This window comes from Lathyrus oleraceus, chromosome 5 (assembly GCF_024323335.1).
Source record: "Lathyrus oleraceus cultivar Zhongwan6 chromosome 5, CAAS_Psat_ZW6_1.0, whole genome shotgun sequence".
Lineage (NCBI taxonomy): Eukaryota > Viridiplantae > Streptophyta > Magnoliopsida > Fabales > Fabaceae > Lathyrus > Lathyrus oleraceus.
The window spans coordinates 573,071,036-573,098,791 of NC_066583.1; the positions used below are offsets into that span (position 1 = coordinate 573,071,036).

Below are 27,756 nucleotides of genomic sequence, written 5' to 3' on the forward strand. Positions count from 1 at the left end.
TAAAAAATAAAAAATAAAAGAGTCACGCATGCATGCATAACATATCCTATCATGTCATGTGCATTCAAGATTAAAATTCGAGTCTTTCTAAGTATTTAACTATCTCCAACTATGATCATATGAAGAGTATCCTTCTTCATATTCTATGGTTGAAGATACTTAAATATGGGCAACTGTCACACCCCAATTTTGATCCTGAATCTCTGAATCGATACATACATCATAGTTGTTGCATCTCTGCATATCATAACATGCATTTCATACCGCATAATGCCTAGAATGTCAGTTGAAATAAATTTTTGGATTTACAGACAGGCCGGTTGAATCAATTTTCAATTGTACCAAATCAATGGGAAAAAATTTTAAAATCAAGCTTTCAGACATCAGTTTTATTAATCTATGTTTCGCGTAGTTTAACCTGGTGTGCTTGTTTTATTTTTTCGGTCACATTTTGATTCGTCTGAGCGTTTTAACCGGACGTTACTATTTCAAAATTTGACAAAAATCTGTATGTTTTCGAGAAGTTTATTTTGCGTTGATCATTGTGGTGCGGTCATTTTAACTTTTTGAGCACTTTTACGTTTGATTTTTATTCATTTTTATTCATTTTTATCCATTTTATATTTGTTTCTTTGCCAAAATGTCTATAATAGTTAATTAGAATTTTCTATAGTTTTAGTTCGATTTAATGGTGATTATTTAGTGTAGTCTAATTTTATTCAATTTAGTTATCTTAATTTTCATTTTACACTAAAATTGCTCATTAAGGGCATGTTAGGTATTGGTAAAAATAAGCAACCCTAATGGATGGTATATATATCATGGTTGTGGAAATTGAGACGGTAGGACCAATAGAACAAAGAACACGCATCCAACTCATAAAAGGATATTTTTTTTATTCTCGTGAGGGGAGTGAGTGACCAATGAGAAAAACCCAGTGGTCTCTCTCTCTCTCTCTCTCTCTCTCTCTCTCTCTCTCTCTGAAAGTAAATACAAAGACTTTTTCTCATTCTGAATTTTTTTTGGAAAAGTTTGTTTGGATTTCACTATTTTTCTTCTTCACCCTAAAAAACCGTACCTTCTTCTACCTCCCAACAAAACCTCCATGTCAGACAACCACATCACTCGCTTCCGCCATCCTTCCTCCACTGCTCCATCCGAAAACCACTGTGTGACAACCGAAACCACTTTGTTCTCTTCCTCACAACAAACCACACCATCGCGACAACACCCTCTCAATTTCCACCGGCATACGACTGAAACAACCGGAACAACCTTCCACAACAACCTCATATCACACAAACCTTAATCATCGTGGATTCCACATCAACACTCGCCTTGAATATCTTTGTTGCAGTTAACTTCAATTCACATTTTGATTCTTGATTTGAACATAGTCGAGTTTTGGGGTTTTGATTCTTGTTGTTGAAGAACAAGAAAGAAATTGAACTATTGAAAATTTTGTTTGCTTAAAACGTAGAGAGGGAGATGAAGAATTGTGGGTTCATTATGCTGCTATTGATTTCATGTTCTTGTTTGCTTTTTATTTTTTTTTATTTTTGTTATATATATATATTATATATATATATATATATATATATATATATATATATATATATATATATATATATATATATATATATATATATATATATATATATATATATATATATATATATATATATATATATATATATATATATATATATATATATATATATATTATTCATGGCCATGTTTGGATAAGTTAACGGTCATAGGTGGAATGGTTGAGGCTTTAATCTACTAACCCTCATGGCCCGGGTTTGAGACCTGCGTGCCTCCTTTGTGATTTTTGTTTACTTTCCATTATTTCAGGATTTTTATATTATATATCAATTCAGGACATGCTTTAACAATTGAGAATCATGGTTGAGTTGGATAAGGCTTTAGTGTGCAATTCCCATGACTTTTGTTCAACACTTGCCTACCACACTTTCTTAGTTTTATGCATTTTTCTACTCTCTTTTTTTCTACTTTTTGTTTTTTAATGGCATTTGTTTTAATTGATTAAATTGTCATATATTTATGGGTTTGTAGCATTTGACTATTTCTATTTACACTTCATTTGTAATTTTATTTTTGTATTTATTTATTCCACTTTTATTTTCGATTGTGATCATTGTAATTATGCAATATTAATGATTAATAAAGTGTGATATGTTAGGGGTTTTGCTTCGTTCTTCGACTTATTTTCATTTCTAAACATCAAATTTTAATCCGCGAATTCAATATTTCCATTTTTTATGCCACCGATTTTTTATTGACATGTTGATTGTATTTTGCTGCGTTATAACCCTTTGTATACGACGTCCCATTTTTTGCCGATACGCACAAACCGACTTTGAGAACATTACATAGGGTTTTTCCTTGCACGTCCTTGCGTTATTTGACATTGATTCGCATAATCGCATCATGATCTTAATTTGTGCAAGCTTCATTTTGTTTTTACTTCTTTCGATTTAATTATTATGAACATGTGTTGTACATATGACTTGTGCATTGCTATCTCCTATTCACATGACTTACTCTTGGGCTTTTTTACAATGAGACATTTTCCTCGTGCACGTACACTCATTTGCTTGCGTTTGTTATTTGGGTTCAATTTAATCGTTTCATTATCTCATATCCTCATTCGACAAAATGTACCCACATTCACATGACGTTTAATAATGTTATTCGCTTTATTTCTTGATTGTTTTGTTTAGTTAGTCTTGAATACAAGAATAAAATCAATCCTTTTCAAAAAAGAACAAAAATAAAAACTCGGTCCAACATTGAGTATTTTTCTCAAAGACCAAACCATTTCAAACCCTTCCATTTCAATCCACCTCTACCTTTTCAAATTCTCCACCATTTCACTCAAACCTTTTGCAATCGTTAATCAAAAGCTTGATCCAACGTCAAGCTATTTTCATTATGAAAATAAAAAACACTTAATGCTTATGAAACACTTTTCAATAAAGATGAAAACGGAACGAGGTGGATACCAAGAGCTCCTGAGACTAAGATTCAAGATGGATATCTCACTCATCCTAGATTTTGCCATCATTCAAAATTGTCAATGTAGTTTCTTCAAACCTTTTCTTAATCGAATCTCAAAACATCTAAGAGATTTATCTATTTTTGGAATGATTTTATTTGACCTGATTTTATCTATTTCTTAAAGTCAAATCAATGAATTTGGATGAATTCATGGCCTTTGTGAATAAATTGAATAAAAATAAATTTTGATAATAAAAAATAATGTTATAAATGTAATAATAAAAAGATTTTGATTTTTTTAATTTTATATTAATTTTTTAAGATTAAAAATATAAAAACTAAATATTATAATAATTATTAAAAATAAAATAATAAAAAAAATTGAAAATAAATAAATAAAAATAAAAAAGTGCAATTTTAGTTATAAAATAAAACATAAAAACGAGAAAAACTCTAAAAGTGAAAAAAAGAAAACTCTAAAAGTGAGAAAATGAGATTCAAACCCAAGACTTCTCCCTTATAACTCCTTACACATACTCTTCTATCAATTATGTCATTTCATTTATTATGAATAAAGTTACACTAGAAAACATATGAATGGTGGATAAAATTTGGGGTATGACACATGAAATGCACAACATATATCAACGTAACATAAACAAAACATATATGAAATGACACTAAAATGCATGTGAATCGAGTCAAAATACACTATGTGTTATCCCATTATCAATAACTGGTTCTTCTACTTCTCTATCTGATTTTGTATCTGGATGTGATTTTGTATCTAAGTGGTCAGAGTTAATCTCCTCTTGATCTGCCAGTCTAGCTTGCCGAGCTTGTATGAGTCTCGCCTGTAATGTTCTTTCTGGTTATGCATTAAAAGGAAAACTAGTTGAGATTTCTACTCGCATATAAATATCAGACAAAGATTAGCCGTAATATAATAAAATAAAATAAAATAAAATCTATTATAATTTATTAAAACAAAAACACGTATTCTCATGCTTATAATTCTACTCCATTTGTGTCACATCATCTCATAGTCCTATGTGACACATTCCAAAATTTATTTTTACTATTCAAAAATTAAAATACAATACTTCTACTCTATTGAAGGTCACGGGTTTGAATCTTTCTGAAGACAAAAAAAATCACTTTGAACAAAATAGTCTAACAAACAAACAAGTACTCTAAATTTCTATATTCCCCTAATAGTTACTTCAACTAAGAAAATCATTTTAAATTTCAAAAACAAAAGAGATGTGACAATCCAAACACAATAAAATATTTTGTTTTCTTAGAATTATAGCAATAAAAATAACTCTTGAGAAATATTTATAAAATTAAAGTAATTCTTACACAAATTTTAGAAAAAAGTCACTATAAAATTATCTTAAAAAATAATAGAGTATGCAACAATCTTTTTTTTTATATATAATTTACTACTACATTTTTCATATAATAAATTAAAGACAAAAAATAAGATTTTTTTATTTCTCGCATATGTGAATATAGAGTTTTTCCAAAAGTGAAATATTTCTTTTATAATAGTGACCATATAGAGTATAACAAAAACAACAATAATAATGTTTAAAAATGCACAAATTTTCAAAGAGGTCCCTATAGAATGTTATAGATGTTTAGGATTCTAATACCTTCCATTTGCATAACTAACTCCTGGTCCTTTTTTTTCTTTTTTTATTGATTTTGTTTTGAAAACTTCTTTGGATTTTGTTCGAACTTTTTCGTTTTTCTTTGGAAATAATAAAAGCGCGGGGGAGACTCTTGCTTTATGAGTTAAGTTAATCAATAGCTTAATCTCAAAAAATTTACCGCTACACTAGTGTCTCATCGAGTTATAGATTCCATTAAATTAACGAACTTTGATGTTTGTGTTGAATGCATTAAAGGAATATAGACAAAACCAAAGAAATTTGGTGCATATAAAGCTACAGATGTCTTAGAATTGATACATACGGACATTTGTGGACCATTTTCGACACCTTCTTGGAATGATCAACAATATTTTATATCAGTCATAGACGATTATTCTAGATATGCATACATATTTATTATACATGAAAAGTCTCAATCATTAGATGTGTTCAATTTGTTTAAGGCTGAAGTTGATAATCAACTCAATAAAAGAACTAAGAAAGTCAAATCTGACTGTGGCGGTGAATATTACGGCAGATATGATGATTCAAGTGAACAACATACATGGCCTTTTGTCAAATACCTAGAGGAATATGGAATTGTCCCACAATACGCCATGCCAAGATCACCAAGCACGAGCGATGTTGTTGAAGACTGAACCAGACTCTTAAGGATATGTTAAGGAGTATGATTTATCATTCTACCTTACCAGAGTCACTCTTGGAAAAGACACTAAAGACTTCAACTTATATTCTAAATAGAATGCCAACAAAAGTAGTTGTCAAAACACCTTATGAACTTTAGACTGGGCAAAAGCCTAGTTTGAAACATTTTCATGTGTGGGGATGTCCAGCTGAGGCAAGGTCTTATAGGCCAAATGAAAATAAATTGGAATCCCGAATAGTGAGCAATTACTTTATTGGCTATTCTGAAAGATTTAGGGGCTATAAACTTTACGATCCCAAATTAAATTAAATTTTTGAGGCGGGAACAACCACATTCTTTGAGGAACTAGAGTTTGTAGGAAAGAATAAGGTTAAATACTTTGTTTTAGAGGAAGAATCAATAACAATTCTATAACTGATTCATACAATTGCTTTTGATCAAGCAAGTATGGAACTTCCACAAGACATCGTTGACTTTCTTCCTACTCAAGATGATTTGGTAATTCATGAAGGAAAAACTTAAAATCCTCAAGAACAAGTATTACAAGAACCAATACTTTTGCGGATATCCACTAGAGAAAGGAGAAATGCTATTCCGAATGATTACATATTCTTTCTCCAAGAACCTAAGGAAAATAATGGTATGATAATGATCCAATCAACTTCCGATAAGCCATGAAAGATTCCAACATGAAAAAGTGGATTGAAGCAATGAAGGAGGAGTATAAGTCAATGCAAGATAATAAAGTTTTGGAACTTATCTCGTTACCAGAAGGTGTGAAACACATTGGTCGCAAATGGATTTTTAAGATCAAACGGGATTCTAACGGTAATGTGGAGAGTTATAAAGCTCGTATTGTGGCTAAGGGTTATACTCAAGAGGAAGGGGTTGAATTTAAAGATACTTTCTTTCTAGTTTCATTGAAAGACTCTTTTAGGAAAATCATGGCTCTTGTTGCACATTACGATTTGGAACTCCATCAAATGGATGTCAAGACGCCCTTCCTTAATGGCAACGTTGATAAAACGATTTATATGGTGCAACCAAAAAACTTTGTGTCGGGAGACTCAAAGAATATGGTTTGCAAATTAACAAAATCCATATGTGGACTAAAACAGGCATCTCGTCAATGGTACCACAAGTTTCATGAAGTAAATCTCTCATTTGGTTTTAAGGTGAATCTTGTTGAATATTGTGTATATCACAAATTTAGTTGGAGAAAATACATTTTCCTAGTCCTATATGTTGATTACATATTGCTTGTCGCCAATAATATAGGCGTGATGCACGAAACCAATAAATTTCTATTAAGAACATTAGAGATGAAAGATCTTGGTGACACCTCCTTTGTATTAGGAATTCAAATACATCGGGATCGATCTTGAGGTATTATAGGATTATCACAAAGGAGATATATCAAAAAGGTACTTAAAAGGTTTAACATGCAGGAATGTGAATTAGAAGATACTCCAATTTCTAAGGGAGAAAAATTCAGTCTCAGTCAGTGCCCAAAAGGAAACTTAGAAATTCAAGAAATGCAAAAGATTCCTTACGCGCCAGCTATAGGGAGTCTGGTGTATGCCCGAGGATGTATGCGTCCGAATATTACATTCATAGTTGGGATGTTAGGCAGATATTTGAGCAATACATGAATAGATCATTGGAAAGTATCCAAAAAGGTTATGAGGTATTTAAAGAGAACAAAAGACTATATGCTCACATATGGGTGGTCAAACCAGTTAGAGATCACTGGATACTATAACTCAAATTTTGCTGAATCCCAAGATAGTAAAAGATCCACTTCAGGCTATATCTACATGTTGGCTGGTGGTGTAGTTTCCTTGCTCAGTGCTAAGAAAACTCTTACGGTTTCATCCATCATGGCAGTAGAGTTTATAGCATGCTATGAGGCATCCAACCATGGGATTTTGTTGAGGAATATTGTCACTAGGCTGCAGATTGTGGAAGTAATTGAAAGGCCACTTAAGTTATATTGTGACAACAAATCAGTCGTCTTGTATTCCAATAATAATAGGAGCCCGACCAATTTAAAACGTATTGACATCAAGTTCCTAGTTGTTAAGGAAAGGGTACAAAGTGGGCAGCTTTCCATAGAACACTTGGGGACAAACTCCATGATAACATATCCTCTTGCAAAAGGTCTTCCACCCAAGGTCTTTCATGAGCGTACTGCTCGCATGGGTGTTTTACCATTAGAGGAGTCTTTGGTTTAGTGAGAGTTAGTCAATTATGAAATTTATGTTATGTGTTTGGTATTATATATGCATACTATGATTTTGGATATTTTCCCATTAATAAAGTTTGATATTCAGCAGTTTATATTTTGTATGATAAATTTATTGAATGATCTCACTAAAGTAAAGTAGGACTAGTTGAAAATCAACATATACAGACCAATTTCATATGATTTTCATGCTTCACATTTCATGATGGATCTATGTCATTTAGTTGTGTCGCTATTAGTGATCATTGAAGGGTTTAATTATGATTGATATAACGAAAATCACTTTGATTCTGTATGCTGACATGACTAATAGACGAGATACTTTTGATATGCTTAAAGAATATAATGGTAAATTTTGAGCTCATAAAGTCTAACACACATGTGTAAAGTTACATATGTGACGAATGGGAGATTGTTAGAATTTTTGGGTCACAAATATAATATTGCATGTGTTAGGGCCATTATTTAATTAGCCAAAACTTTAGTGGTCTAATTAATATTAAGTATGTGGTTAAAATCATAAATGTCATGAAATATGAGATTTATGGTTCGCATTTGTGGACAACGTGAAAATGGCTCATCAGAAAAATTCTATCTTCATCCCCATCAGAGGAGATTTAAGGAGCCATAAGGAAACTCTATAAATTGGAAGATCAAATATCCGCAAATCTTTAGTGAATCACAATAGCAAACTCAGGTACGCTTCCGCTTTTATTCTCTAGTTAAATTCTAATATGAGTATCAACTCATATGGGTTATTTTAGAGTTATGTTCTTGATTTCTATATCGATAGAAATAATAAGGTTATAAACATATCTAACAAATTGACCATTCATTAATGTTACAAAAAATGTTCCTTTTCCCAATTAATAAAGGTTAGTGGAATTGAATAATAATTAGACTCATATGAGTTCACTAATCATCTTATTCGTCCCAACTGACAAAGAATTAATCATTTAGGAACTCAATTTGTCTCAACTGACAAGGTATAAAATATTTAAGAGAATGTGGGATATTAAAATCACCTTTTGTGTTTATATGGAGATAACGTGTTCCTAGGGATTGCTAGGTTCATCAAATTTTTCAAGTGGTGATGGATTTAAACTTTCTGGTCGGGGGTTCGCCATATTTTTTTAGAAAAAGGTTGGGGTCCAGAACCTCTATCTCCTTAGTGGGGTCGGCCTCCTGCTAACACTGTTGGATGTTAAGGGCATTGCTCTCCAAAACCTTATTATGGTGATGTAGGTCATCCATAATATAAATCATCTATGTTATGGCATCTTGATCGTCGTCCTCGAAGTTACTGTCGGTTGAGGTTGTTGCTAACATGTTCATCATATTTATATGGGGTTTAAAAGGTGGGAAGTAAGTTGATCATCAAATAAGAAAGATGGACCGAGTAAATTTTACCAGGGGGCCACGGTGGGCGTCAATTCTACTTGCTAAATCATACAATAAGGGTAGCCATGTATTTGGAGAGTTGTATGTGATGTTTAGGGTTATTGATGATGTTTAGAACTAGCTTATGCAGAGTGGTGATAAGCTCTGTATCTGTGAGTTTTATATAAGTAATGATGAATCATCCCCTTTCAACCCTAAAGTTGATGTATTTATAGAGACCCCTTGATTCTGGATCCTTGGACCTAATAGTTGTTATTCTCCCACTTCCTTCAAGGGTGTGCAATATGTGGGAACTATTATTCTCCTATAATCATAGGAGGCGTGGTTTTCCTCATTGACTGAATCGTCTATTATATTGGTGTATAAGACCACATCATTACCGACCTTCATTGGACATGTGAAAATCATATTAGATAGCCCAAGCCCAGTCTAGGCACCTTAGGATAATTCATAGGCGATCTAAGCGCTACGCTGGTACTCATCCAACATTCCTTCAAGAGACCTATGGTATATGCCCATCCACGATGAGCCTTGTATTTCTTCTTTTAGGTTTGGTAAGTTATCTCATTACAATGGCCAATACAATTATACTGATACAAGTTTAATTTTTTTTATAAATATAAATGATTTTTTATTTTTTTTAAAGGAAGTTTAAATCTCTTTTTTTTATAACTTTGTATAGAGAGAAAATATTAAAATATATTATGTAGGTTATATATAAACAAGTAATTTTGGTGAAAACATTTATTTGTTGTTTTTTTTTTCAAAATTACTCATGTTTTAAGACTGGTTTAATGAATATAAATATTATAAAAAAAAACTAATGGTCGAAATTCAATGTTTGAAAGAAATTTATTATCATGAGAGGTACAAATCTATAACATATGATATTCTTTAAATTTCTTTCTATTCCCTGATTAATAACCTTAAAAAAAGGGTGCCCTGTGAGGTATTCCCTTTCTTCTTGAATTTGGCTTGCGTTTTGAAGCCGATGGAGGATTGATCGGAACCACACTTTCTTTGTTGTGATCTTCTTCTTCAACCTCTTTTTTATTTTCTTCCTCTAATTCTTTCTCTTCCTCCTCTTTATCATGTTCTTCGTCAATTCCTGCTTCTTCTAATTTTCGTTTCAGATATTGTTTCCTTGATTTGTTTGACTTTTCATTTTGTGGGGTTTCCTTGATTGATTTCTCTAATAATCTTTTCATTTCCTCCCTATCTTTTGCGCTTATGAAAAAGCCACCGTCCTTTTTTATCGATTCAAACTTATATCATATACACACAATGTAACAATAAATTAATTATTCATTAAAATATAATAGAAATGAAAGAAATAAAGATATAAGATATAAAAAATAACTTAACAATATTATAATTTTATTTCAATTTACATTCAATTTTATCTCATTTTAATTATATTCTCTCTATTTGATTTTTTTTTTGAAAATCAAATAAATAAACAACTAAAAAAAGTATTATTTAACTCGTTAAAAAAATTTCAATCACAAACTCATTAAAATTTAGAAAATTAAATTCATATAAGACATTTTAATAAAAAAATTTAATATATAAATATTTTTTTATCAAATGTCAAAGTAAAATATCATGACAATATTATAAAAAAAGTGAGACAAAGATCAACGATTTACCTTACACGCCAATGAGCAAAAGTAAGTAGGGTCTATGAGACTTCTTTTGCATATCTTGCAAAGAGAGTGACTCATGTAACCAATTTTGTTCCTCTTCAGTTGACCAAATTCTCTCTTGTTTATGAATACGACTGCACGACTATTAACCATGTAGGTTTGAATTCCAAGGATGTCCACGAGTTTATAAATATCACTGGTCTTAACTGCTTCATTATAAGATGATCTTCTTATCTAATTTAAAATTTCAAGCATCAAAGTTCAAAACTTAATGTTAGTAAAAAGAGTGATAAAGATTCTTAAATATGACAAAAATAAATGAAGCCAAAATTGTTTAACAGAAAAATACATAGATCTCACTATCAAATTAAATAAAACTCACTTGGATTACACGGTGATCATTGTGATGAGATGTTATGCAAGATCCACAATATGGATTGTCAATGCAATCGATGCAAAACATGTTACACTCATTTTTCACCTTGCTTGAGTGGACATCACATACTGTGAAAAATGTAGTGATTGATAGCAACTTTTCCAACCAGGGAACATACATCATATCCTAAAATCAAACACGGTTTATTATAAGAATATAATACAAAGAATTAAATTTAGCATTATAATTGAAATGTGTATACATTACCATTCTGATTGTCGTTGTTGAAAGTTGATCTTTAGACAAGAGTTCACGAATGAGACACAAGTATGAAATATTTTAGTAAAATTGGTGATATGAAATTGATAAAGGGGGAGTTTATATAGTGACAAGGATTCTAGAGGCATATCACATAAAGTGTTTATGTTAAAAGAATTATGGAAATTTGAATTCCCTAGTGTAAGAGTCATGTGGACACATAAATTATGATAATTAAACAAATTATGATCGTTGGATTAAAAATTGAAGATCTATATTTTAAGTTTAGAATATCATTTGAAAAATCAATTTTAGAAGTTACATTTTATGAACCATTTGATTAATATAAAGTCACTTGAATTGTTGGATTGATTTATATTTCCAGTGTAGAATATCAAAATGAAACCATTAGATCTTTATTAAACAAAATTGTTTGATTAAGATTTGATAATTCATATTTTAAAATTACATATTTATGTTTAAAAAAGAAAATTAAAACCTTGCATCATGATCGTATAATTAAGATCGAGCGCTTCATATTAATGCTTCTAGAAATTCAAATTAGTTTGGGTGAAATGGATTAGAGCATCCTATAACAATATTTTTTTTTCTTTTTGTGTCTTATCAAATGTTTTCATATTTTGAGTGACACGAGAACCACCTTCGAGAAGAGAATTTATTAGGGTGAAATATTTTTAGGAATATAGTGATATAAATAGTCTCGTGTTTGATTCTCATATTCATCATAAAATAATGAATTAAAATATTTACATTGACTTTTTTTAAAATTAAAAAAAAAAACTAGTAATATGAAACCCTTTTTTCAAATGCAAATTTATTATAAAAAAAAGTGAAACTAGTCATTTATTGGAAATTGAAAAATATATACCAAACCTGATAAGTTTTATCATCAAACTATACATTGAACATAGAGACATATTCAGTGTTACTTTTGTAATATTTATATTTTATAATCTAACTTAAGTTTAAAATAATTAATTTCTTATATATTTTTTCTTAAAATAATAGTAAATCTAGATTTTATTCAAAAATATATTTATTATTCTAATTTAAATACAATTTGGATTGAGGTAACTTCGTTGGGTTCTAGAAGAGATTAGTTGCAGCCCAATCAGGCAAACCAATCATGAAAGCCCCATTAGAGAAATCAGACGAGCGAGACCCCGAGACACTCATATGAGCCTTGGGTCGCCCAAACCGAATTTGTTTCCATGATTGGTCTTTCTCTCCAATACATAGTTGTCATACCCCAAAATTTTCCCTCCCCTTTTCCTTTTTCACCTAACCTATGACTTAAGATTCATTTGTACTCATTCATATGCATCACTCATTCATGTTAATACTTTATAATAAGCATCATAGATTCAAAGCTTGTGGTTAATAAAAACCAGGATTTTGTTTAAGGATTGGAATAGTTCTCATCATGTATGGTGAAACCCTAATTCCTTGATCTTTGGACCTTGATTCAAGGAGATCACATTATGACCTTCATATATGCATCAAAACCCTAATCGTTGGCCTTGTTCCTTTGGGATCTTGTGTTTGACCTCTTGAGCATTGATTTGGTCACTAAACCTTAATTATGGCCTCATGTGTTAGGAGATTGATTGTGGAGCTTTATGATTGGTTTGAAGACCTTGATTAGAGGGCGTTCATCATGAAACCCTAATCAGGGATGCTTGGTACTTGTGTGCCATTTTGATTTGACTTTTGATCATGGGATTCACTGAAACCACAACTTATTGGGAAGAGGTTCTTGACCATCTTGTCACACATCATGCCATGTATTGAACTTGTTTCGGATTTCATCTAGGTCAAGGATTTGTTCAAGCATCCATACATATGGTGCTTTCAAGATCTTAAGTCTTTGATTCATGGTCATTGCTTCCATCCATATGTGTTGTCAAGATTATAAGTCATTGATCATTGATTCTTGGATTCATGCTTGCATTGGTGCATTGATCTTTTGGTCCTTGATTTTTCATTTAGTCCATTTGGTATTCATAAGGCATTATAGGCCATTCACTCTTGATTCATCTATAAAAAATGGTCCTTTTGATCAATTTAAATCATTTGGCTTGGGAATGTTTTGAACAATTCATGAAATACATGTTTTATTTAAAATCAAGTCATATTCATTCAAGCTCCTTTTACAAGTCATCATGTACATTTTCATCAAGTCCATTTTACATCAAAAAGCCTATAGCCTACAGTTGACTTTGGTCAATTATTGACTTTTTGGTCAACTAGTTGACCAAAGTTAACCATCAATTCCTAAGTCCGCATCATCTTGACCTTGGTATCCTTGATCATGTTCATTCTCCATGCCATTTTGTTCAATTCACATCATGTTTAACAAGCTAAACTAATTTTTTTTATTACTAACTTCTTAACATAAGTAAACCTAAACCTAACATTGTGTTTATTTCTCATTTCAACTTGTTCAGTTACTCACCCTAACCACTACATGATGGAAATTAACTCAAGGCAAAGCAAGGAGTAAAGCCTACCTACGGAACAGAGAAATGTTCTGGAGTTTGTTGAAATCAAAATCGACGATGTTGAACAAGAATACCAGAGCTTCTTCAGGTATGAAATATTTGAATTTTTGATCCTCTGTTTGCGTTCTTCTTCTTTTCTGTGCTTTCTTCTTCTTCTTTCTTTTTGGTTGCAAATTCTAATGCGCGGACTTGAAATACAAATGATAGTGATTGCGGTTAGGGACAATGAGGAGGCTGAGCTCAAGTGTGAGAGGCTCCAATGTTGGAGCTCTACACTTATCACAATGAGCGTATAGTGAAGGTGAGTTCAGAGAGAGATAGAGAGAATGAACTCTGAGTCTTGGTTGATGAGGAATGGAAAGTGAAGTTCTGATTTTTTGGGTCCCCCTTGTACAATGATTGGAGATTGATATTTATAGGTGGTTTAATATGTTGGGATTATGAATTCGGTTAGAGAAATTATGTTGGGGAATTGGTGGGAAGTTTTTGGAACTCAATGCAATTCTGCTAGGTAGTTATGATTTTTGTCAATCCCTAGGCTCAGTCCAGTTGGCAAGTTGCGTTAGTTGTGGAATTCAATTATATTGCAATTTGTAGTTCAGTTTGGGTTTTGGCTTTTGATTAATGAATGGTTTGGTTGATGTTCTAATTTTGTTATGGTGTGTTCAGTTAAGTTGATGTGTGTGCTGGCTTTGGTTAACGTTAGCTTGTGTATGATATTTTGCTGTGGTTTTTATGATGTAGGACCTGTGAACCGTGAATGAAAGCTTTTGTATGATGCTTTGACATGTTGAGTTTTGTGAATCATGATTTTCTATGGATTCTGGTAGCAGTAGGTTCTGACTTGTGGGGGTTTGCAACATTGCAACTTGGTGCAGCTTTGATGTTCATTACTCATTATCGTTTTCCCATTCTAACTGGTGCAGTAGGGTGTCCATTGCCTCATGATTGTATTATAGCTCATGGTTTCACTAACTTGATTAATTGCAGATATGTGGTGTTGCAGATGATGTGTTGGCTTAATATGCTGCAACATGGCTTTGAAGGTCTGGATTGGCTTTATTTCCTGCTGGTTTTGCTTGATGTTTTGCAAGGTTCTGATTAGCTTCAAGTCATGTGTCCACTTGCACTTGCATTGTGGTTCAATTTTGTTTCTGATTTGCACTTAATGAACTGAGTTGATTTCATGCAAAATCTTGTTCCACTTCCCTCAATTCATGTTGGAAATGGTGTGACTCTAATTGAGATGCATCAGGTATGAGTGCATGATCCCGACTTTCCTATTTTGCGTCCAATATGAACCTTTGTGCATTGCTTCATGGTTCAAGTTTTGCAACATGATGTGGCATTGGTTAGGTTGCTTTGTGAGATGCTCGTTGACTTCTATGGTTTTAACATGTTGCAGGTTATATTTGGCTCATATTTGGACTGCAGGATTTCACTTATCCATGATGCTTCTGGTGCAGAATGGTTGTGTCTTGCAGGTATGCATGGGCTGTAGAATTGCTCATGTATGCATCTAGTTATGGTTGGGTAATGAGGTCAAGTTTATATGTTCAATTCTGCCCTAGTTTTACAACATGTGGTGTTATGGTTTTGTTTGCTACAATTGCAGGTTTAGTGTGTTGGCTGCAAGTTGATGTCCATCTGGAGGCTTGGTTTATGCACAATGGTATTGGCTTAAGATTCATGCAACATAGTGGTTCAAGATAACTCCAAGCTTGGAAAACATGAGCAACATATGACATTGACCAATCAAGAGTCAACATGAGTCATGGAAGGATTAGGGATGGAATTAGGATTAGGTTTGGTAAATTAGGGGTTTGGGGAATTAGGGTTGACTTTAGTCAAAGTTGACCAAAAAGTCAACTATTGACGAAAGTCAACATTTGGTCAAAGTTGCCATTTCTTGTAATTTTCCATACTTTGGAAATTTTCATGCTTGTAATGAATGGAATTGACATTTAATGGATGAAATAGATTGGTTCTTGATTCAAACTTGTATTAAATTAAAATGAATTGAATGTATTGAAATGACACATTCATTAACAATCTAACAGATTTTCTAAATTTCTAACTAACTCGATGAAATTTCAGATGAATTTGAGTTTACATTTCTAACCTAAAATCTATAAATACCAATCACTCTTCAATCATTGGAGGTTACATTTCATTTCCATCATTTCCAAAATTTTCAAGATTCACTCTTCACTCTCTCGATCTTAAAACCTCTCTTCACCCTCACCTGAGCTCCTTCGCCATACTTCATTGAAGCTTCACATTGAAGCTTCAATATAGTATAACTTAGCCTCATCGCACTTAGATCTTTCTCCCTCTCGATTTTTCTGCTCACGGCCTCTCAAGAATTTTCAGAAGAAGTTTAAGAAGAAAAAGAGAAGAATCAGGAAGAAGAAAAGGATTCGAGATTTATAGAGGATTTTGTACATGATTCCGATGTTCTGCGTCTTCTCCGATGAATTCTTGTTTTTCATATTCGTTTGCCTTGTTTTTGTTACCGAGATGTAAGGTTTGGTTAGGGGAATCAAAGCCCTGGCCCTGAGGGCTTTGATTCCGAGAGAATATGATTTAATTTCTGCTTGATTTTCTAGGGTTCTTTAGTTGCTTGCTTCGATTTGAGTTTTCCTTGAGGAATTTGGGTTTGTTATGGAAATATTTGGATCCAGGGGGAACTACTTTAGATGATGTGTTGATTATGGTCTTTGAGGTGCCTCCGCCGCCAGAGTCAATCTCCGGTGCGGCGGGGGAGAACAAGGTTTAGGTGATAAGAGGATGCATTTTGGACTTCATTGTTGAATTCTGTTTTAACACGTGAACCACGTGTTTTAGGTGTTTAACTTACTTTTCCAATTACACATGTGATTTGCTGAGTCACCTCCTTCCATTCAATCATCCACTTCCATTTCCCTTTCAGCGCTGATGTTTTTGGTTTGGGTCTTTTGGCCCATTTTCTGCTAACAACACCTATCCCACGGTTGCACCCTCATTCAAGGGATGGTTAAGAAGTGTGGGCCTTTCCTTGGGCCATTATTGTCCACACCATTGTTTTGCTACCATTGCACCCCTGTTTGGTTTCTTTTTTGCACTTTTGTTTCCATTTTGATCTTTAATTTTTGTTTGCTAGTTTTTTCAATATTTGTTCATGAACTTGACATGGAAATTATTTGTTAGAATTTAATTAGTCTTAACATGATTTAGTTAATTATAAATAACTGATGTAGGTTAATTCTTGATTAATTGAAAATAAATAGAAAAATATTGATGTAACCTAGTTTATATGATTAAGTTAGATTGTCATTTTCATGCTGATTTGATCTTAATTCTTCCATGTTTAGAATTTTAATTATTGATTTAGGATTTAAATGGTTAGAATTAATCTTGTTTATTTAGGTTTAATTAAGCTTTTAATCATTTGTTTCTCATGTGAACTTTGATATGGATTTCTCTAATTCATTTCACCTTAACCATTGCATGTTTCCCTAGTTTAGGGTTTGTTTAGAATCAGTTGATATAGTTTGACCGATTAATTCACTGTATATAATTCAACTAATATGTTTCATTCCCTCTTATTATGTTGATCAAAGTTTACTTTGACCAACCAAATCCTTTGCACTGTGCTCAATTTCCCAAGCATGTTCAAGTGATCAAAAGACCCTTAGTCACTTGATAGGGCAAGTTGTAACACCTCAAAATTTGCCCTCCTCTTCTTGGGACTAGTTTGACATATTGCATTTCATATTTTAGAGCATTAGGCATTGCATTTTGCATATCATCTGAAAATAAGAAAGTCATCCTCCAAAGTCTTTTCAAAGATGGAGAAGTTACATGATTCAAGCCTGAGGGTTTCTATGAATTGATCATCAACCATCTGAGGGGTTTGCACTTCAATTAGGGTTTCCTGATCCTTCAAAAGATTGAGCATCATATTGTTTGCAAGGATATATTACCATCATCATGGTTCTATTATCATCATGGTTATGTCATCCTCAAGGGCTTCATTGTGCATTCCCAAGTTCCTTTGGATTAGGGTTTTGACCTCTGGTCAACCCTAATCAATGACATTCTTTCAACCAGGGTTTCTCAAGGAGGTGAGGTATTTTCTTGGGATGAGGATCGCATGATCATTATATTGAGCTTACAAGAGCTAGGGTTTCATTTCTGAGCCATTTCCCTAAGTGGTGGAGGTTCAAGCTGATCAGGGCATGTCAAGGTCATCTGAGGACCATAAAAAGTCAACTGTGCAAGAGCTGAGGGCTATGAGTTGGGGAGATGAACTTAGACACCTCAATCATGTTCAAAAGAGGTCCATTTGTCATTCTAAACATCTATCTTGAAGATTTTGAAGTCATGGCAAAAGTTTCCAAAAATGGAAAGTGACCTGTAATTTCAAGTTTCCTAAAATGGCAAGTTTTTGGCCCATATTGAACTTGATTTTTCAACATCAAGGAAGCTTCAAATGGATTTTTGGTGAACATGAAAGTTGAATATCTTTCTCTTCCCTTTTCAAAAAGTCCTATATCATGTCCATCTGATGATTGGTTGAGAAGTTATGGCCAAATGATCACAAAGTATACATGGAATTTCAAAGTGGCATAACTTTTGATTCAAAACTCCAAATTGGCCCACTCTTTTTGCAAAATGCTTGTCATGACCAAGAGATTCCAAATCAATCTTTTCCTTGCATGAAAGAAGCCCATAGGCTCACCTATTCACACATGTGCAAAATGGAGGGAAAATTCATAATTTGAATTTGGTTCAAGATACAAACAAAATACCACTTCCATGATGTTTATTAGTTGGTTTTAAGTGAAGTTGAAGCATAACATGGTACTGTTCACGTGTGGATTGGCCATGCAAGTTCATTATTCATTTTTTGCAAGTCATTTCAAAACTCACTAAGCATGATTAGCAAATGGTTAATTGAGATTTCATTGTGATTAACACCTGATATAAAAGCCAAACCCTAACAGATTTTGCTCATAACTAACTTTTGAGATCTAGAATTTTCATTTCCCTCCAATTTTTCTCTCACTTGGATTTTCATTTTTTTTTCACACAAACACCTAATATTTTCTGAGATTCTTGATCCTCATGGAATTCTGAGCAGGACTCAACCATTATTTGTTGGAATTGAGCAAGAATTGGAGCAGTTCAAGTGCAACCTCATGTTAATGGAATTCTGAAATTGAGCAAGATCTAAGAGGATTCAAGTGTTGCTTCTTATTCAAAGCTTCATTAGAGGATTATTGAAGAAGTTCTAGAGCTTGTGGAAGCTTGAAGACACGAATTCAACACACTGCACTTCAAGTAAGTGAAAATTCGAACCTCTTATTTTGCCATTTGCTTGCCATAAACATGTAGATCTCTTGATGTTGAGCATGCTGATATGTTTACTTTTGAAAATGGATGAGAAATGAACTTGTTATGTTGATTTAAAGTTTGGTTGATGAAAATGTTTCTGCTCGATCCGTAAAACCTAGCACGATTTAGGTTGTTTTGATCATAGATTTGGATTGTACGTTGGAAGAGCTTTCCAACGGTGTATGATTTGTTAGATTCTGGAAATTTCTCATGAAGCGCCGTCGGAATCCAATCGGAGAAGATGATCGTTGGGTGGCGCGCCGCCGTCTGCAACATTCCCTAGGGTTTCGTCCAAAACGCCGCGTTTTGAGTATGAGCGCGCCTTGAATCGTCCTTGCGCGAGTTCAATTCTTCGCTTTTGCATTTTCAGATTTTCGCTTGTTATCCTCATTGTCCTGTCTGGCGCGTGCTCGATTCCACGCTAATGCATGTTGCTGATTTATTTTTAAACATTCCCATTTACCTTCCATGCGCGTGTTCGAACCTTGCCTCATGCATCTTGAATTTCATTCAAATTTCATTTTCCCTCCTATTTTCCATGTTTATTTCATTTTATTTGTTCAACTTTAAAAAATCACAAAATATAGTAGAATGATCCAATTTCACTTCAATTTTTTTTCATAATCTTGTGTTGATCTCTAGTTTTTTTATAGAACTAATTTCATGATTTGTTAATTTCTGGATTTTTATTTGATATTTTATGTTTGAACATGATGCCAAATTGACATGTTACATTCATTTGCTTGTGAAATGCTCATGGTTAATCCAATTGCTCTGAAATTTTGCATGCTTGATCTTAACATGTGATTTGATTTTTGAGCTTTGGTTTGGGATTTTTATTATATTCTATCACTGTTTTGGACACATGAACTTGTAGCGTGACAATTTGTGTCACATTTTTGATGTTGCATTTGTGCATTTTCATTCATATACAATTTAATCTCTTCTGGATTTGATATTTGGCATGATGTTTGTTCATAACTTGATAAGTTCACATAAAAAATTTCAATGTCATTGCTTGTGTTTCTGTTTTGATTTGGATTTTCTAATTTGGATGTCCAACTTTATGCACATTGTTTGCCTTTGTATGACATGAATTGTTTAAAGCATTTGCCTTATGAATTGGTATTGGTCCTTTTGAGGACTTTTTCTTGATTGATTGAATATGCTTGGTGCAAAATATTGAATTCTGTTTTGGTCATTTGACTTGCTTTTGAACCTAGTCTTTGTACTAGTGGCTTGTACACATACTAATTGTGCTTTGTGTTTCAGGTTTGAGCATTTGGCACTAATGGTTGGTTTGGTTTCACTTTGTGAGATGCCAATACCTTTGATTACTAACTCTTGTTGTCTTGTAGGTCAATTGATATGATGAACTCACTTGAGTGCTTGCACTTATGACTTGCATTGTGTAGATATTGGATAGTTTCACTGTGTGTTTTCTGATTGGTTGTCTGAGATACTAACTGTTAAGCTTTTGTACAGGTACATTAGTCGCTTGCTTTTAGCTCTTGCTTGAGCTTTGCTTTGGAGTGTGGTTGATACACCACTGAGGTAGTTTAGCCTTCTTACTCCATGTAGTCTGGAAGCCCTGTCACCTTTTTAGCAGGCATTTTGGCTGAGGTCCTCCTTAAGAGGCACTGTTTGTGTTTGTTTACATTTGTGCCAAAGACCTCCATGATGAGGCATGTTACTTGATAAGTCCTCCTAAGTGAAGAGGCAATTGACAGATAGAAGGGACTAGTAGCCAGTCCCCTGTTATTAAGTGAGTCATTCTCTATGCTCGCACTACGTGCTGATGCTCTAGAACATGTACCCAAGATCTTTGTATAGAGTCAGTCAAGTGGAATAGGGTCCCTCTTTCTGGATCCCCACGCTTTCTTTGATTCAAGCTCACCCAGACCAGGGTTAAGAGCATGAGGTATCATCCTCATTACCACATTTGACCAGCTTCACCCTAACTCTCAATGTTAGTGGTTAAGAGCTTCAGCATACCCCTACAGTTTTGGCTTGTTTGTCGAGGTTGATATGACCCCTCTTGACTAAAGCCCAACCATTTGTCTGAGCCTCTTGTATGTATATAGTGTGTGATGCTTGTTCACTTGTGATTGGTGTTTATTTGCTGTTTGAACTGACTTGCTTCCTGTGTGAGTTAGTTTTTGATTAGAGATCTCAACTTAGGGATTATGGATTGCATGACAACTATTAGGCTCGAGTTAGTCTCCCTTTTAGTTTGTTGTTTCCCTGGTCTCTGGTTAGGAGAGAGTTTCTCCCCTGTTAAGGGGAACTACGTCGCCCTGATTCTCATACCAGATGAGATACGTAGGCAGGAGGTCGAGCGAGATCTCTCCGGGCATCCTTTTTCTTTTTCAAGCTTTTTGTTTCTTTTGACGTCTCAGCGTCTCTTTGTGTTTGTGTGACAACTCTTAGGCTCGAGTTCCAGACTCCCTATTAGTTTGTTATCTCAGCACCTTTTTCTTTTTTGAGTCTGTATGTGTCAACCTTTTTGTTTCTTTTGACGTCTCAGCGTCTCTTTGTGTTTGTGTGACGACTATTAGGCTCGAGTTCCAGACTCCCTATTAGTTTGTCAATCTGATAACCTTTTGCTTTGGCGTTCGCTGGTTAGCGTGTGTGTGTTTGGAGTCGGATATAAGTCCATGTATTGGCATTCTATTTCCTTGTTAGTGTGTGTTTGGAGTCGGATGTAAGTCCATGTATTGGCATTCTGGTTCCTTATTTGTCAGGAGTCGGATGTAAGTCCATGTATTGGCATTCTGTTTCCTTTTGTTTGTTTGTCAAGAGTCGGGTGTAAGTCCATGGATTGGCATTCCGTTTCCTGTTGAGTGTTTCTTTTGACGTCTCAGCGTCTCTGTTTGGTGTTTTGTTTCGGCGTGCGTTAGCCGAGCTACGATTGCTCTGATTCTTCCTCTGGATAGAGAAGATACGTAGGCATAGGATGCGATGTCCTAGCGAGCATGTTTCCCATTCCCCGAACTACGTCGACTCTGATGTCTGTTTCTGACAAACTACGTAGGCCCAGGATGCGACATCCTGCCGAGTCCCCTTCCTCCATCTTCTTTCGCCTGTTTTACTATTCCAGTGTGTGCATTTCTTCGAGCAGTTTATTAGCAACCTTTTCCTATTCTTTTGAGCGTGGATCCCGTCGAGTACGGCGGACGTGAGGGGTGCTAATACCTTCCCCTTGCATAACCGACTCCCGTACCTTGCAATCTCTGGTCGTAAGACCGTTCCTTTTCCCTTTCTTAGGTTAGTCCTGCGCTTCCTTTCCGTCATAGGATGAATAGCGTCGGTGGCGGCTCTGTAAAACCTGTTTTTTTCCGTCGGTTGTTTTTCGCGTTGCGACAGCTGGGGATTAAGTTGACCTCTTGTTGTTCCATCTTCCCTAAGCGAGTCAATCCTAGCGTTCCTTAGGGTAGTTTTGGTTGCTTTTACTGCTTTATTTATTGCATTTATGATTATTATACTGTGATTGTATATATTTTCATATATGTTTGCATGCATCATATTATTATTGTGCTGGATTCTGGACAGGTGTGGTTCCTTTGATTTGGGGTGGGTGTTCTGAGCGGGGCTAAAACCCAGGCCCGAGTATACACCTAGGATTAGCGTGGTCTCACGTCTCCTCACATGTTAGGTCAGCATGTTGTTGCGACGTGACATACCACAGTCGGACGAGGTTCTTTTGAGAAAGCCCTTCCTTGTGGAGTATCCACTATGGCTGGGTTACCTCTTCTGAGCTGTTGACTTCGGTGAGCGTTCTTTCCCGGATCTTTGGTTTAGATGATCTTATGAGAGCTGCAACGGCCACCCGAAAGGGCAAACCCGTTGAGTATCTTGTCCGATTGTCGAGACCGTTATCCGCCTTAGGATGACTTTATAGAATTCACCTGTGAGGGGAGGGTTGATTCCTACAGATACATGTTCTGTTGGTGACTCTTTGATGGTGACTTTGGTTCAGTTCGATTTATGGATATTTATTCCTGACACGCTGGAGTTCTGTCTGTGGTATTTATCAGCGGGTTCCGTTTATTTCGGATCCCCGGGTGGAATTTGAAGGTACTTGTCCAGAGGATCTTCTTGTTTTTTGGTCAGTGATGTACCTGTGATGATGGTGATGTATCCTCCGGTTCCGTTTATTTCGGAACTCCGAGTTGGCTTTATGGTTACTCAGTCCCTCAGATGGTTATGATCAGTTCTGAGACCGGAATCCAGTACAGGGGATGTTCAAATGACTTGGAGGATGGCACTGTGACTTGCATTCATGCATCTGCATCATTCCCATCTTGCATTCATCTGCATCTAACTCATGTCTATCCATACTCAGGGTACATTCTCGATTAAGATTCTGGTCGAGAGACATCCTGATGTCAGAATGTTATTGTCAAATTATTATTCGTCTCGATGAAGCTAGGATCGAAGGAAGGACAAAATGTTCCTCATACGGATAGACATTGCATTCATGCATGAGTCATAATAATCTATCTTCTATTTTGCAGGTGTCAGTTTCTAACGTGTTTGATTGACTCAGGAATTGTTACTTGCGCACGCCGAGTCATTCCTATGCACGTAGCTCGTCCGCACAGATACCCTACCATACGCAACAAACCAAAACTGATGGATCCACCCAACGCTGACATTCTCGAGCTGAAAGAAAAGATGAGTGAGCTGATCAACGTCACGCAAGGGTTCGCCTTGGGGTAGAAAGCAATCGCCGAGAAGGTGGAGAGGATTGAAAGCTGGCTGAGAATGGGGAAAATACAGGGAAATGCTCTGTCGTCTGGAGTAAAGAAGCCCTTTGGTAATGGTCAGCGCAGGAAGGAGGGTGAATCGAGTGATGTGTATGCCCAAAGGGGACACGGTAGGGATCGTTACCACCCGTATGCTGCTACAGTAACGATTCCTACTGGTAATCAATCTGTACAACAGCAACAACAGTCACCTCAACAGAGAACACAGAGAGATGGGTGCCAAGTGAGAAGAGGGATGACAAATCGTCGGTTTGATAGGCCACCCGTGACGTACACCTTTCTATTTAAGAGGTTGAAGGATCTTGGGTTGGTTCAGCTGAGGACGTTGGCTCCGGTAGGACCAGATCAAAGACTTGCAGGTTACGATGAGAACGTCAAGTGCGAGTTCCATTCTGGTGCACCCGGGCATAACATTGAGGGTTGTAAAGCTTTTAAGCATGTCGTTCAAGATTTGGTGGATTCTAAAGCCATCAATTTTGCACCGACGCCGAATGTTGACGACCATGGATGGCGAGGATTTTCCATCCCCTGTGAATGCGGACGCAGTTAAAAAATACTTCGTATAAGAGACCCGCTGGACGAAAAGAATAAAATAGTCCAGGCAAAAATGGGCATCCCGGCGAACCGAAAAATATGAAAAAAGGTTCGGGCAAAAATTAGGGATAAACAGAAAAAAACTGTACACCCGGCAAGTCGAAAACCCCACAAGGGCGGCTTGGGCAAAAAAGGGTATCCCGGTGGACTGAAAACCCGAAAGGGCGGTCCAGGCAAAAAAGGGAATGAAACGAACAACTGCATCTGGCATGATCGTTTGTACTTTGGATATGACACATGGATAATCCCCGGCAGAGATCGGTCGGAAGCGTCTTGTTCAGAAGGCAGAAAGCACGGAGAGTCTTGAGGACATATGGGTTGTAACCGGGTTGGAACTCGATGAGATTACGGGTTCACATTGCCATTAGGATAGATTTTTCTTTTGTGCGCAATCACCTCTTTTCAGGGATTACCTCCTTTGTATTGCTCAGTTACGAGCCACCTTTTTCAATCAATAAAATGCATATTCAGTCAAATAATTTTGTTTTTATTTTCATTATCGCTTTGATTGCAAAAACATTTGTTTATTTTGATAAGAATCTTTGCATTTTGAGAACATACGGGTCCCTTCCAATGCATGTTTATTAGATTGAAAACTTGAATTTTATTCGGAAGGTTGAGTGACCTAGGTGTTGAAATTTTGGCACGCCTGGGGCACGTTTTTATCTAATGATCTCTTTTGCAGGTGCTGTTAGATATTTTCACTCACTTGCAGGTTGTGATGTGAAGCTTTTTGACGAAAGAATCCTTCGAGTCCAATAAGGGACAAGGAGTTGAGGAATGATGTAAAGACGACGAAAGAATTGTGACGATCCTTGAGGATTAATCAAGAAGACTCTTCAAAGTCTGAAATGGAAAATTGACACTATGGTTAGATGGTGAATGTCGTTACTCGATGAGTCAACGGGTGTTCCGTGTCAACATTCTGTATCTCCCCAGCGGGTTCGAGATCGGTATTTCTTCGGAAGCCAGGCCTGAAGGATGTTATTTCCCCTAGCAGGGTTGAGATTGTTATTTCCCCAGCAGGTCTGGAGATTGTCGTTCCCCCAGCGGAGGGTTGAGATTGTTACTTCCCCAGCAAGTCTGAAGGTTGTTGTTTCCCCAGCAGGGGTGTGTGTTGGAAGTTTTCCCCAGCGAAGTCCCCAAGCGGATCGGGTTCAGCGGAGGTCATCCTTAGTAAAGGTTTCTTTCCCCAGCCGCAGTGCTATTCCCCAGCAGGGTGGAGATTAGAGAGATATCGAGTTCCTCAGCAGAGTTGCTCGTGTTGTCCCCTGAGGGGGATACTTTTTATACATTCATCATTTAGAAAAGCATAGCATATTGCATAATTCATTGCGTAGCATTTCCATGGTTATGGAGCATTACGCTGTAAAAAAAAAACTCATGCATCAGCATTGCAAGCATAAACTAGTCTCAAGCCGTGGTTACCGTTTGAGAATTGGTTTTGCTGATTGGTGAAGATGTTACTCTGAGGAGTTTAGCATCGTGACGTTGGATCAACGGTATTCCCAGTAGTGCGATATTGGAGGAAGAATTTTTATCGTGCGGAGATGGAAGTTGGAAGATGTTACTCTGAGGAGTTTAGCATCGTGACATTGAATCAACGGTATTCCCCAGTAGTGCGATATTGGAGGAAGAATTTCGGTCGTGCGAGATGGAAGTTGGAAGATGTTACTCTGAGGAGTTTAGCATCATGACGTTGGACCAACGGTATTCCCCAGTAGTGCGATATTGGAGGAAGAATTTCTGTCGTGCGAGATGGAAGTTGGAAGATGTTACTCTGAGGAGTTTAGCATCGTGACGTTGGATCAACGGTATTCCCCAGTAGTGCGATATTGGAGGAAGAATTTTTGTCGTGCGAGATGGAAGTTGGAAGATGTTACTCTGAGGAGTTTAGCATCGTGACGTTGGATCAACGGTATTCCCCAGTAGTGCGATATTGGAGGAAGAATTTCTGTCGTGCGAGATGGAAGTTGGAAGATGTTACTCTGAGGAGTTTAGCATCGTGACGTTGGATCAACGGTATTCCCCAGTAGTGCGATATTGGAGGAAGAGTTTCCGTCGGGCGGAGATGGAAATGAAGATCAAAGAAGTTTTAGGGTTCAAGAAAAGTAAAAAAAATCAAAAAGTTTTGGGGTTCAAGAAAAGAAAAAAAGGATGATAATTCCCAGCGGAGCGCAAATTGTTCGTCTGTTCTTGGTATTCAATCACTCTTCACTCTGATTATCTGAAAGTCGAGGCTGTTGATATCGACAGGTTCACAGTGGATTGAATAGGGGCAACTGTAACACCTCAAAATTTGCCCTCCTCTTCTTGGGACTAGTTTGACATATTGCATTTCATATTTTAGAGCATTAGGCATTGCATTTTGCATATCATCTGAAAATAAGAAAGTCATCCTCCAAAGTCTTTTCAAAGATGGAGAAGTTACATGATTCAAGCCTGAGGGTTTCTATGAGTTGATCATCAACCATCTGAGGGGTTTGCACTTCAATTAGGGTTTCCTGATCCTTCAAAAGATTGAGCATCATCTTGTTTGCAAGGATATATTACCATCATCATGGTTCTATCATCATCATGGTTATGTCATCCTCAAGGGCTTCATTGTGCATTCCCAAGTTCCTTTGGATTAGGGTTTTGACCTCTAGTCAACCCTAATCAATGACATTCTTTCAACCAGGGTTTCTCAAGGAGGTGAGGTATTTTCTTGGGATGAGGATTGCATGATCATTATATTGAGCTTACAAGAGCTAGGGTTTCATTTCTGAGCCATTTCCCTAAGTGGTGGAGGTTCAAGCTGATCAGGGCATGTCAAGGTCATCTGAGGACCACAAAAAGTCAAGTGTGCAAGAGCTGAGGGCTATGAGTTGGGGAGATGAACTTAGACACCTCAATCATGTTAAAAAAGAGGTCCATTTGTCATTCTAAACATCTATCTTGAAGATTTTGAAGTCATGGCAAAAGTTTCCAAAAATGGAAAGTGACCTGTAATTTCAAGTTTCCTAAAACGACAAGTTTTTGGCCCACATTCAACTTGATTTTTCAACATCAAGGAAGCTTCAACTGGATTTTTGGTGAACATGAAAGTTGAATATCTTTCTCTCCCCTTTTCAAAAAGTCCCATATCATGTCCATATGATGATTGGTTGAGAAGTTATGGCCAAATGATCACAAAGTATACATGGAATTTCAAAGTGGCATAACTTTTGATTCAAAA

General features: G+C 35.6%; 1 protein-coding gene across 1 annotated transcript; it reads right to left on the reverse strand.

The window, feature by feature from the left end:
- Window positions 1–9,833: 9,833 nt before the first annotated feature.
- On the reverse strand, window positions 9,834–11,347 carry LOC127083251 (protein RGF1 INDUCIBLE TRANSCRIPTION FACTOR 1-like). The gene is made up of 4 exons (XM_051023542.1): window positions 11,285–11,347; window positions 11,024–11,203; window positions 10,645–10,875; window positions 9,834–10,260 (listed from the first exon to the last, which is right to left on the reverse strand). The coding sequence occupies exons 1-4, from the start codon at window positions 11,285–11,287 to the stop codon at window positions 9,922–9,924; spliced, it is 753 nt and encodes a 250-aa protein (XP_050879499.1). The 5' UTR covers window positions 11,288–11,347; the 3' UTR covers window positions 9,834–9,921.
- Between the last annotated feature and the right edge of the window lie 16,409 nt (window positions 11,348–27,756).